This window comes from Eupeodes corollae, chromosome 2 (genome assembly GCF_945859685.1).
Source record: "Eupeodes corollae chromosome 2, idEupCoro1.1, whole genome shotgun sequence".
Taxonomy (NCBI): Eukaryota; Metazoa; Arthropoda; class Insecta; order Diptera; family Syrphidae; genus Eupeodes; species Eupeodes corollae.
Window position 1 is genome coordinate 78654388 of NC_079148.1, and position 13936 is coordinate 78668323.

The following is a 13936-nucleotide window of genomic DNA, read 5'->3' on the forward strand; positions in this document are numbered from 1 at the left end:
AAATTTGTACCTTAAATATTACTTTCAAACTAGTTTCCAATCAAATTTATGATTAGTACCTTTTAAAAGTATATTGTCTAAAAAATTATGCTTTTTTTAATATATTTATTTTTGTTTTTATTTAAGAAAACTAGAAAAAAAATCGAGGTTTTAAAATTGAAATTTATCATACCTTTCAAGGACCTCTTACGAGAAATAGTTTTAAGCGATTTATTTCAAAATAGCAGTGTTTTTGCGATAACAAAACACGGCCTTTTTGCAGTGTCCACGGCAGCAGTAGAAGTTTTCCGTGAGATGCATTTTTGGGGTCTTAAAATAAAAAAAAATATAAAGTAACTTAAGCCTTTTATAAAGAAAACCTTGAACATAGTGTAAGTGTTCAAATTACTTAATGCTTCTTTCGTGTTAACATTCGTTCATATTTTTGAGTAATTCTTCAGTAAATAAATATATGTACCACTGTAAGCGTGTCACTTGCGTATATTTCATGCTGGCTTAAAGCTCTACTGGCACAATTTACAATATACCCGAAGCTTCCACAACAACGATGGTAGGGGCAACTAGTTAAACTCCTCAGGATTATTCCAAGTCCAAAGTACATAATATATACACTGCAAATTTGAACTTGAAAAATCTAAAATTTAATGATTTTGTCAAAAATTATCTATGAAAACAAAACCACACTCAGCTTCAACTAAATCCGCACACACTTTTTTTGGAAATGCTTTTTAATTTTTTGCCAAATATTAATTGTTTTTGTGAAATCTAGCGATGCTAACTAATGTTAAGAAAAAAATTTTAAACAAATAACGAAATAAAACTGCGAGTCTCGTTTTCGCCCACAGGTAGTGCATTTTATAGGTAATAAGAAGTTTTTTTTTAGTCAACTGATTGTTTACAACAAAAATTTATTCATTGTCTAGGAGTGTTCAAGTACTTGGATAGATAGTGTTTTAAGTGAAATTCTATTTCTGATCTAAAATTTTAAGAGCAATGGGCCTTGGCCTTGTTTCAAAGGCTAAAATCGATTTGATCTGAGACCAAAGCCTAACTGGAAGGGCAGTAGCTCATAAGATTGGCCGAAGTCTTAATGATTTTAATTCTCACTTAGAAAATAAGCATTCGTACAGATTAAACAACATACCGGAAGGTAAAAATAATACCACAAACAGTACCTTCAAGATGTACCTTTAAGGTGTGCATCTGATTATTGTGAATCGGGGGCAAAAATAAAACGAACAATTGGCGTAAGCTCAAGTCCCTCAAACTTAAAGAAAAACTGCTACTTTACTAAAAACAGAAATTTATGTTGTTAGAGCTTTTCAAAACTCAAATAATCTTGAAAAATAATGGTATCACATGGTTTTCTCTGACGATAAAACTATTCAATTTCGGCCCTAATGGTACAACCATTAATTTTCACGATGGGAACGCAGGAAATCTTATTTTTCCTAAATAATCTAACATTTTTTGATCCATAAACATGAAATGATTAAAATTTAAAGTGGAAGTACCAACTACTAAAATTAACAAAAACTTATTTTATTTCAATCCAATAAAAAATTAACTAGGTTCTAGTGACTTACAACTCTCAACCATTCCTATGCGGGAGTATTGTTGTCACGGATGGAGGAGACGTACAGTTTTAAGCCGAATCCGAACGGCTGATTTTAGAAAGCACTTTTCATGACAAGAATTACTCTTGAAGAATTTTTCAAGGAATTTGCAATTCCTCGCAAGAGGCAGTACCCGTGGAAAAAGCTTGAAATGGCATAGAGAAGGATCGAACCCAAGACCTATGGCATGGTAGTCCAACGCACTAACCATCATGCCACGGGTACTACATTCTAATCCAATAACAAATTTAATATTTGTCCCTATTCAGTTGATTCAAAAAAATTTTCAATTCTTCCTAGCAGAAAGCTTTGCAAGAGGACTTAAGAAAAAATAGTTGATGATTTTGGATAATTCTTTTCAAAAACTTTTGTTAACATCTTAAGGTAATAATAAGCACGATCAGATGCCACAATATCCATTAATATTTAAAATATAACGTGAAAAGTTGAAGCGGAGAGGTGATTTAAGCTATAAATGAGTTTTTTAAATAAACCAAATAATACTTGTGGATAGTACCTAGCTTTTGTTCTAGATAATTATGTATTTAGTTGTTAAAATTTTGTAATTAAACAATAATAAAAGAAAAACACAATCCACACTTAAAATAGAGTCCAGTAAAAACAAACACAGTCGAAATCGGTTATAACGACATCGGTTGTAACGAAATATCGGTTATTACAAACTTTTCTCGAAGTCCCGGCCGAGGTTTATACAAAATGTACTAACCAACGGTATCGTCTATAACGAACTATTTTAAATGGAATATTTAAAATATTCTTAAATAAAATTTTCAATTCTTCCTAGCAGAAAGCTTTGCAAGAGGACTTAAGAAAAAATAGTTGATGATTTTGGATAATTCTTTTCAAAAACTTTTTTTAACATCTTAAGGTAATAATAAGCACGATCAGATGCCACAATATCCATTAATATTTAAAATATAACGTGAAAAGTTGAAGCGGAGAGGTGATTTAAGCTATAAATGAGTTTTTTAAATAAACCAAATAATACTAGTGGATAGTACCTAGCTTTTGTTCTAGATAATTATGTATTTAGTTGTTAAAATTTTATAATTAAACAATAATAAAAGAAAAACACAATCCACACTTAAAATAGAGTCTAGTAAAAACAAACACAGTCGAAATCGGTTATAACGACATCGGTTGTAACGAAATATCGGTTATTACAATTACAAACTTTTCTCGAAGTCCCGGCCTAGGTTTATACAAAATGTACTAACCAACGGTATCGCCTATAACGAACTATTTTAAATGGAATATTTAAAAATTTATCGCTTATAACGAACAGATAAAAAAAATAAGTATGCATTTGAAATTTCGAGCATTTAAAATGATAAATTATGGGAATTCCCTTTTTTTGTTGTGCTTATACTCGAATTTCTGTTTCTGAGAGGAGCTGGAATAGTCATACTTATTTAAATGTGTTAGATTTTTTCAAAATGAGTTCAAAGCGTAGAGTTTTTACGATTGAAGAAAAATCTACAATAATTTCAAGGCTCGAAACTGGTTATTCCAATAAAAGTTTGGAAGCAGAGTTTTCTGTATCGGCGTCAACAATCTCTATCATTTTCAAAGACCGAGAGAAAATTAAGAAGAATTTTGAAGAATCCTACTTAGAATTAAAAAAAGTTCGATGCAGTCAACATCCTGACATAGATGAAGCTTTTATAAGATGGTTCAAAGCCCAAAGAAGCTTGAATACTCCACTAAGCGGACCAATTCTACAAACATAGGCAAAAGGCTTTGCAAAAAGGTTGGGCAAAAAAACTTCACCTGCTCTACAGCTTGGATTCAACGATTTCAACTAAGACATAACATAGTTAGTGCAAGGGTAAGTGGTGAATGTGGTAGTGTTTCTGCAGGAGTTGTGGATGATTGGCCAAAGGAACGAGAGGGTTATACAGATAATCAAATATTCAACATTGACGAAACACGTTTATTCTACAAAATGACACCTAATAGAACATTGAAATTCAAGGGCGAAAAATGCGTTGGAGGTAAAATGTCAAAGGAACGAATAACGGTTTTAGTAGGAGGTAATATGACCGGAACTGTTCAACACAAGTTGTTGGTTATTGGAAAAGCAAAAAACACGTGGTGCTTTAAAAATATCAAGAAACTTCCATCATTATATGAGTCCAATAAACGAGCCTGGATGACATCAGGGATATTCGAAAAAGATTTAAGGAATTGGGATAGACAGTTGGGAAAACAAAAGGAAACAATTCTGTTGTTAGTAGACAATTGTCCCCAACATCCAAATATTGATGGTCTTACTTCTATGAAGCTTGTATTTTTGCCACCTAATACTACATCTGTGCTACAACCAATGGATCAGGGTACAATCAGATCACTTAAAGAACACTACAGAAAGGTTCAAGTACTAAACATCATTCGTAACATCGAGATCGAGAAACAAGATGGATCACATGTAATGAGTTTGTTGGATGCCATTCTACTGATATCCAGAGCTTTGGAGAGGGTGTCTATGACAACTATCAAAAATTGTTTAAAGCATGGTGGATTTATTCTACAAGAACTTGATATTTCAATCAAAACTGAGTTGGCCTTTAAGTCACTGGATTAAACATATTCAGTCATATGATAACGCTTTTGATTTATGTACTTTTGAAGATTTCGTTAATGTGAACAACAACATTGTGACTGCCGAGTTTATAACCGACGAACAAATTATTGATTCTGTTCAAAATGAAAATGTAGACAGTGATAAAAATGAAGAAGGTAAAGAGAGTTTTTCGACTTATTTCTCTAATCTTTTTAAATTATTTGGCAACATTTTCACTTACAGAAATTGAAATTCAAATTCAAGGGAAAATTGAAGATGCACTTCAGGCTGCCAATACCTTGAAATCGTTTGTTTCGTTGACTGATAGTTTTGACCGAGGTTATGAAGAATTTTCGACCAAAATAGAGATGAAAATAGAAGAAGTGTTCGTAAAAAAATGTCGACAGCAAAAAATCGCAGATTTCTTGTAAATAAATAAAAGTTTTGCTAAAATAAAAAGTTTGTATACACTTTCTCCAGTCCCATTAAGTTCGTTATAACCGATTTTGACTGCATTTCCTTTAATTCAAAACACATTCAAAATATTTGTATCTTCTATAGAACCGTAAACGAAGTTATTTATGTACCTACATATTTCATAACTAAAATATCAACTTTATTTATTTGAATGTTTAGGCAAACATCTTCTATCCTCAGAATATATGTACATGGTATGAGTAAAAACAACAAATGTTGTTTATTTAAAAAGAATACTCAATTTTAAATTCAAATTTATATAAACATAACTGCATTTTCCCTAAAAATCACTCCTCCGGCATAGTTATTGTAACGTCCACAAAAAAAATCTCTTAGGATAACTTCCATCGCCCTTAATCATTATTTTTATACATAAATTATATTTTGTATGAAAGGATAGGATGTAGTGGGTGGTTGGATGGTTGAGGGTGGGTGGTGGGTGGTGTGTTGTGGTGTTCGTTCTACACTTGGCCAAATATAATAAAGGAATTCATAGAAGAAGTATAATGCAAACAAAACACAAACTCACCATATATGAAAAGAGACAAAAAAATTAATCCAAACAAACTACGCCGCCTGTCACACAAGTCCAAAAGGCAGCAAATCCTGCTTACTTTCCTGCTGGCAACGTTGCAAAGCTCCTCACTCCAGAATATTCGTCGTCACAGCACGGGCACTTTCGTTACGTCACGTCGCGTCGTCGTGCCCCCCGCTCCGCGCTGGCACTAAATTTTACTACACAACACACACTATAACACTGCACTTTAGGTGTAACGGCAAATTACACATTTACAACACTAATACACTTGTTAGAATATTTTTGCCGAATAAGAGAGTAGTTTCCGTTAACATATACCTATAATATGGTCTATCTCTTTCTGTATTATGGGGGATATTTTCCAACTCGAATTTATATTTCATACGCTTATACTTTTTGACATTTCCATTCTACAACTGACGGTCGTAGTAAATCACACTAATATGCATTCGTCCTGCGGCAACATCGGTACCGGCAGCGTCAGTGTCAGCGATGGCAATGCCAGGGGCACCCACACATAATAGTTGTTGTAATGTTAAGTTGAAGAAGCACATTTTTAGGCGTTCAGCTAGCATCCATTTGTTTGTAAAACAGAGACTAAGGCACTAGACATTTACGCAGCCATTATCGCACCTTGCACAAACACTCAAAATAGTTTTGGGGGCTTAGAATAAGTCTACGTTGCAAAGGACAGGGGTAGAATAACATTAGCTTTCAAGAACACACTGTTTTCTAGCTTTTAGAAGCAATGCAGATTCCAAAATATACGAAACACAAAGCGATATGTATCACTTTGACCCGTCCGACTATGGCTTATAAACTCCTCCTGAAGGAAAGTCTCTATCTGCTGATGATGGTGAGGAAGAAGTGGGCCGTGGTCGGTCTTTTAGTCGAGCATTAGGAGAATATCCATGATGGGCCACGAACAAAAACAAACTACACGACAACCGACGAAGAGCTCACAAGCGGGCAACGGCAGGAATACAAAGCTACGGCACCACCAGAATCGAATCTCCGTTCCCGAACTCCTTTTGGCAAAGTCGGTACCTTGGCTCGATTTAGCACCAGGCACCACAAGTTTCAGTCCCAATGGGACTTTAAGTAAACTCTCTCAGTTGGACCGGTTTTTCGGGGGACTCCTTTAGATGCAACTTTGTGTATTTGACCAGCGGTGGTAGCAGTAGCAGTAGCAGTAGAACCGGATAGGAAAATTCCTCAGTCCCTTACCATCTGAGAAAATATTTCCTTTTCATTTAATTAGTTTTCTTGTTTAATATTTTTTGTCTTCCTTTTTGATTTGAATTTTAACATTTTTTAACACTCAAGAATTTAACGGTTTTCAAAATATATTTCCCAAACAAGAACTTCAAAATTGACAATCAATTATATTCTTTTCTTTTTTAAACTGATGGCGTTTAACCATAGACACTATAGTTTTCTGTGACTTTTTTGTTTATACTTTACTTATGGTACTCTATTAAGGTCAATCTTTCAAGCGTTTGTTTTACACGATTTTGATTCTTATACTCGTATCAATCAAATGAAGTAATCAATAAATCATCAAGAAGTAATAATAATTGGAAATGCATTAAAAATTATCCATCAAAAATAACAACAACACAACAAAAATATCATCACGCGAAAACATGAAAAGGCCATAGTCAATAATATTTCTATGCTGAGCTGAAGGCTTCTCACATCGCATAAAGCTTTGTCGTTATCGTTGCCGATGTCGTTCTCGTTCTCGTTGTCGTTTCACGTCGCGAAAACCTAGAGGAAAACACTGACGACACCAACCTTCCGCTTTAGAGTCAAATCTTGAACTAAATCGAGATGACGAGGCCGCATAATCAAGACCGGCGCGCGGTAGTGTAGTGGCTATGGCTATGGTAGACTTCAGTACAGTGGATGGATGGATAGATTGAATATTGAGGGTAAAACGTGTTTCTCTGGTTACGTATTATATACGTTCAAGTTTTGCCGGCTAGCCAAGTTGTTGTTTGGTCTGGTTGGTCTTGTTCTCTGGTTGCAAGAAGTGAGTTGCCAATTTTGTAGAGTATAATATTTGCAACACAGTATTAAGTTTTGTTGGTAATAATTGAGTGCTTAGGATGATTTTCTAAAAAAAAGTGATCATACGCCACAGGTACTCATTAATAAAGAAAGTTTAACTCGAGTATTCGAGGAACATTTGTAAATCAAATTCTTACAAAAAACAACAAACAACTTGATTTTGAAATTCATACTCATACACCAAAGGTGTACCCATATGATTTTGTGAAATAATTAAAATTCAAAGGGAGTAAACGAGGTGCAATTGTAATTCAAGTTTATCAAAACGATAACTGCTAAAATTTGATAGAAAAATTAGCTTCAATGCAAACATACATACATGCATCGTGAAGTATCAAAGCTGACTTCAAATACAGATACCATATTGTCCTTTGACACTATGAAAATTTAAAACACCAACATTTTAATTTTAATTTTTAAACTGTTAGAAATCTTATGTTTTTTTTCATAGTCTTATTAATAACTTGATCTGGATAGATTTGTTCTATATTTGAAGTTCACATAGTGTAAGTTTTATTTTGTTTTTGAGATAAGGCAGGAAAATTTGATTAAATATGTACTTAATTCTGTGTTTCCTCACTGTTTTGCATCACTCGAGTACCGTCGTAAGGTTTCATGTCTCTTATTATTTTATAGCTAAATACTCCTTCTTTTAGGAACCCTTGAACCCAATATCGGTCGTACTGTAAAGTACAGAGATTCCTTTTTTAGTCGCACTACTCAATTCACACTTATTACAATGTGCAGGCATTCTAAACCAATGTGCATTGGTGTCTCCTTTCAAATCCTATCATCCCTTCCTAATTATTCGCACTGTGTATAATCATTATAAGGGTATTCATATACACTAGAGTGCGCGTACAATATAAAAAAAACTCTTAGCTTTTAGAGTCAAAACAATAATTTTAATAGTGAAAAGGGACAATTAATATAAAAAATATAAAATATGTTTACCACTGCTATCAAAAAATATTTTGAATCGAAAATTTTCAAAATTCTTAATACATGTTCCAAAATCTCCTTTCAGTACAACCTGTTTTTTTGTGTTTCGGTTCCAATCTTTTCCTTCAATCATGAATTCACTTTTCTGAGATGCCTAAAGGGCACTAAACTTTCCAATATTCGAACGATTTTATGTTTCGTATTTATAATCGAGGATTTTGAAGTTAAAAACTTTATATTTTGATTCCGTTCATGGTGACGGTAGCTCTGCAGCACTTCGTCCTTAAAGCTTTCCTCATTTTTTAATTAGAGCTAAACATTCTCAATTACAACAGCAAAAATTGTTTTTCTAGCTAAACATTTCACGGAACGGAGTTGTTGAATAAAATAAAATTGGTCAAAATTGTTGTTTGATTCTCGATAGGTATCGCGTGAACAAATAAAGGTATTGACTTCAAAATGATTCATGTACTTCTGCTCTTAATTTTATTGTTAACGGAAGACAATCTGATTGGTATTTTTGTTTTATAAGAAATAAAAAGTTTCAACAAAAGCTACTAATATTTGTAAAAATAGATTTTCACTTAAAAACCTGCGGAACAAAAACAGATATTAAAATCAACCTTCTTTACTTATCCAAGTTTTATAAAGGATGTCTCAAAATTAACGAAAAATTTGAATTATATAGAAAATGCCATTTTTAGTCTTTTGATAGTTATATTTTTATTGACTCGTAAGTACATAGAATAGGGTTATGTATGGAATAACACATCGGACAAATGGCCTCCACGGCATTTCATGAACATGCGCACTCTTTTGTTAAAATTTTCCATGACCATTCTGCATAAATGTGGCTGAATTTCGTTGATGCAGCGTTGAATCTCATCCTTTAATGCACGGGTGATTGTGGGCTTGTTGACATAGACTTGTGATTTCAAATAACCCCATAAAAAGAAGTCTAATGGTGTTAAATCACACGATCTAGGAAGCCAATTTTGATCACCGAAACGAGAGAGTACACGACCTGGAAAAGTCACACATCAATATCATCCAATTTTGGCAGAAAGAACTGTGTAATCAAGCACACTGCGATATCAAGCACAAGTAACAGTCACTGCTTTACCAGCATCATTTTCAAAAAATATGGCCCAATTATGCCTCCAGCCAAAAATCCACACCATACAGTCACGCGTTGTGGATGCATTTGTTTTTCGACAATCACTTGTGGGTTCTCCAAACCCCAAATGCGGCAATTTTGGCGATTGACAAAGCCATTAAGATGAAAATGTGCTTCATCGCTTAGGATGATTTTGCTCGAAAAATCAGGGTCCATTTGTTGATGTTCAATAATCTATTCAACGAACTCTCTTCTCTGTCCATGGTTATTAGGCCAGTAACCCTATACTGTTAGCTGTCAAATTGCTCTTTGTTAAGGGTTGCCAACACTTCACTGCACAAATGGCGGCAAATTCAAATCTTGAGTTCATTTTGGGACACCCTTTATAAAAAAAAAATGATATTGACCTAAAATGTTTTCATCCCGGAAAAAATGTTGTTATTAATATTTTGTAGAACTTTGAGACAAATTGACAGACAGTTTAGGCCGAATCCCGGCCTCTTTCTTGATTCATATTGTACATGCATTTTAATTGGTAAACATACGCGGTTTAAGCACAATGTAAAAGAATAGATCAATCCGTTTTTAAAATCGAATAATTTTGCTTCGGTTTACACCAGGGGTAAAGAATTGAATATACATTTAGACCCGTATTTATAAACGAAACATAGTTTAAATAAAAACTACACCATGAAATAAGAATTTTCCGTACTTAAACTAGAGGCAGTTGCTTACCGTTTTATATATTTGTATTCCGTTGTGTAGTTTTCTTAAACACAGGTTTTAATATAATTAATTTTAAAAATGTTTTCTTTATAAATACGGGTACCTATGTTTTGATTTGTATTATTGTCTAGAATACTTTTTTATGAAATTTTGAAGACAATGAAGCAGGTTTTGCTTTTACAATCACTTTAAAAAAAACTTCGAACTAAACAAAAATCATTGTTATAAGCTTTATCTTTGTATATGAAAACTATAGTACTCTCATGAGCAAAATTTTGTAGGGCAACAGGATGCCGAGCTATTGGCGCTAGTATCGATTTGGTTTGGATGGTTTCATATAAAAAGGCTTTATTGATACTTTTGGCACTACAAAATTACACCAAAAATGAACACAGCAACACTTTTTGAACTGGTTTGCTTGTTGTGGTTGTGAAGTTCGTTGTGCCGGTTGATGTCAGTAGTTGATGTGGTTCCCTCTCTTTGGTTTGTTATGTTCTTTTACGTTTTGTTTTTATTCGCGTTCTTTGCTTTTTGTTTTTGTATTTTGATTTCGTTTCCTTTTTTAACATAACTTTTTTTTTAATTCTTCTTTTTGTTCGCTTTCATTGCATTTTTGTCAAATACTCCTGGTTTTGGAGCGCCTCCACTCCACCTTCTTCTTGGTTTTCATGGTGAAACCGTGGAACGACGCGAGGACGCGACGACGCGACGGTGGGGCATACTTCTTTCTTTTCCTTTTTTCTGTATTTTGTTTCTATTTTACCATCATCGTTCAACATTTCTTGTTTCGTAGTTTTTGTTGTTGTTGGTGGTGCTTAGCTAGCTACAAGAATTACGAATAGATGTGAATGGAATGGATACGAAAGTATTCTAGTACTCCTTTTTGCAGCTGATGACGATGATGATGGCGCTGACGACGGTGATGGCGCTGGCGATGGTGATGGCGATGGAAACAGCAAGGATTCTACTGACTTTTGTTAATTTTTTCCGTATAAAAATGCAAACACATATGTAGAGCTGGATGTTTGATTTTTTCTTATTGTTCTAAAGATGCATAGATATACATAGATACGAGTACACACTGACTGCAAAGGAATTATTCATACTTTGGCAGATTTGTAAATTTCTTGTACTTTTGCGTTGAAATAAAAACATACACTACACATTGCATATACGAAAGGCGACGCGACAAACATACGCGCGCTATGATGGTCCAGTGGTAATGGATGGCGGTAGTACTTGACGCACATTGGGGTGGATACCTTGGTAAATCAGAATCAGAACGCAATGTCAGGCATTTGAACATTTGGAATAGAAAAAACCACAAACCGTAGTCGATCTGAAGCTGCTGCTGGCATCATTGAAGTTGAAGCACCAACAGAAGTAGTTCCGAATAGAGCAGCAGCGGCGGTGCGTTCGGTGGCGTTCCAACGGATGCGGATATGCAAGTTGTTTTTTTTTTGACTTGGTCAAATGAACACAAAGATCTGCTTAGTTTTTTTGTCAGATATCTATGCGAACAATGTGATAAAGGTATTCATTCAGGGTGGGTTGAGGAATTTAGAGATGTTTGGGTCTGCATAATGCAGATTACTTTTGGAAATTGGAATGAGGAGGCAATTGGGGATTCAGTCGGATTTAAAAAGTAGTTTTTCTTTGGTTTTGCTATTTTTAAAATCGTTTTTGTATTCACTTTTTGATGTAAATGAAATTAGCGCTGGAGTGTATTTGGTTTTGCTTTCACTAAAGAAAGTTGTTTTGAACAAAGGGTGGAAGCTTTTACGAGAAAGCTTTTATTGTAATAAGTTTTGCCGGTATGGCTTACTATATTTTGATGGTGTGGAGTTGTCAATGTTATACTATACACATTTCTATGAATGAGCTCGAATTGTAGTACTCAAAATTGTATGTACATACATACATATGTATCTAGCTTAATCTACAATAATTAATTGTAGATTGATTGCAGCCTTTAGATTGGTCTTTGGTGCAGATAGTCAGGTGCGGATGGAGGTTAGCGCAATATTTATTTTAAACATATTTTTAGATTTGAAACAAAAAAAAACTAGCCAAGTGCATTATTTATTTACAGAGTTCAATAATTATATTTTTTACATTTGATACAGACAAATTATTGTAATTGGTCTGCTTTTTTTCGAAATGATTCGTAGTCGTAATAGATTCCTAGTACGAACCCCGAAAAAGTATGTATCATGCTCCCGTCGTACTAAAAAATGTTGCTACGAAACTCGGAGTTCGTGAAAAGTGGTATCACTAGACGCGGGGTGGAATCGGCTAGGGTGATTGTTGATAAATGACAATCAAAATGATCGAATTTGATCTACATAATGTGATAGTCAAATTGATAAATAAAAAGCTATCACAAGAAAATGTGATATGTAGTCGTTTTCAAACAAATTTGTTTATTCCGAATAGAGCTATCAGACGCTTACAAAAACTACTGGAAAATTTTTTTAGTTCACTTTGTTTCTTATAAAAAACACATTCCTGTGACCGACAAAGCTTACGACATTCGAAATAAAGCAAGAAAAGTAAGAATTTATTCAAAATCAGCCAATTTGAAAGTTTAATTTGGATATTTTATAAGAATCAATTTTAAATTTCACCAAGGCAACAACGAATTTTGACAATTTGAATCTAAAAGTGTTCAATCGAATTGAATTGAGTTGAATCATCTTACACAGACGGAATGAAAATGATAGTCAATTTGACTATCAACAAATTGATAGTCAACAATCACCTTAGCAGATTCCAACCCCGAATGAATATGAAGTTTAACAGTTTTTTCAACGAACAATTATTTTGACCGGAGTTCAATTGAAATCGAAAAAAAAATATTTAGCGTGCGAAGATAAATTAAATAAAAATAAAATATATGAAAAGAATCATGTACATTTTACTATTTTTTTCAAGTGAAAGTGTTTACCTATAATTTTTTGAAGTTCAAAAAAAGTTTTCACGAATAATATTCAGTTCCAAAGGCTTTATAAAATGCTTCAAGAAAAACCTGAAATTGCGCAAGGATTTTCGAAAATCCCTAAGGAGGAAGTGAATTGCCTTTGGGAAGCATTAAAATCAGAGTTAAGTAGCCAAGGCCCACCTTCTAAGCTGGAGAAAGGTAAATTCAATAGATTAGTCCACACTTTTCTTATAATTTAATTCAATTCTTAAGTGTGGCTAGATTGGAAGGAATATATCAAGAGAAAAATGGTTCAGAACAAAAAAGAATGCAAAGCTACTGGTGGAGGAGGAAATAGAATGCATTCTTTTAGCAGCCCCAAAGAAGGTGTCATAAGACTGAATGGCCTTGAAACTTTGACCAGAGGAATAAAAGATACACAATCTTTTGCATTGGAACATTTTTCTGAGCTTTTAGAATGGTCTTAGTTTATTGCAAAGATTAATATTATTAATTTTTATTATAAATTTTTAAAGATACAAACAAATAGAACTAAATCGAAAGATGAAAAACGAGATTTTATTTATTTTTCTTATTTTGACGCAAATCAGGTGATTTTGACACTCCGAAATTAGTATTTCTGTGTGGCAATGATTTTTTGATTTCGTTCGGGGCTTATGATGTAGGTATACATACATGTATTCATATTCGTAGCGTAACAAAATTTTCGAGGACTCGATACGCTAATATTAAAATATCCTGAAGGGGCTTTAAGTGAATGCGACTAGAACTTGTTTACAGTATCACTAACCACTGATGCCAACGACTTCAACTAAATTTTATATTATACATTGTGATGTGATATCAAATTTCTATAAACTCCAAAAAAATCAACTAACTCAACATAACAGAAATGAAAAAAATAAAATATTTTACGAACAAA

General features: G+C 33.5%; 2 protein-coding genes across 2 annotated transcripts in view; one reads left to right on the forward strand and one right to left on the reverse strand.

Moving 5' to 3' along the window:
• LOC129947669 (rho guanine nucleotide exchange factor 10-like protein) overlaps positions 1-5829 on the reverse strand; it is a 290921-nt gene extending 285092 nt beyond the window's left edge. Inside the window, exon 1 of the mRNA XM_056058305.1 lies at positions 5207-5829. The gene's annotated coding sequence lies outside the window, so the exon portion shown is untranslated. The remainder of the gene's footprint in view (positions 1-5206) is intronic.
• LOC129945063 (tigger transposable element-derived protein 4-like) lies at positions 3307-4631 on the forward strand. Its single transcript, XM_056054724.1, has 3 exons — positions 3307-4072; positions 4269-4376; positions 4444-4631. The coding sequence occupies exons 1-3, from the start codon at positions 3307-3309 to the stop codon at positions 4629-4631; spliced, it is 1062 nt and encodes a 353-aa protein (XP_055910699.1).
• Positions 5830-13936: the final 8107 nt, after the last annotated feature.

Coding starts and splice junctions, on each gene's coding strand:
- LOC129945063 (XM_056054724.1), top strand. CDS start 3,307: ATGGTTCAAAGCCCAAAGAAGCTTGAATACTCCACTAAGCGGACCAAT. Junction 4,073..4,268: donor AGATGGATCACATGTAATGA/GTTTGTTGGATG, acceptor GTACTTTTGAAG/ATTTCGTTAATGTGAACAAC. Junction 4,377..4,443: donor CAGTGATAAAAATGAAGAAG/GTAAAGAGAGTT, acceptor TTTCACTTACAG/AAATTGAAATTCAAATTCAA.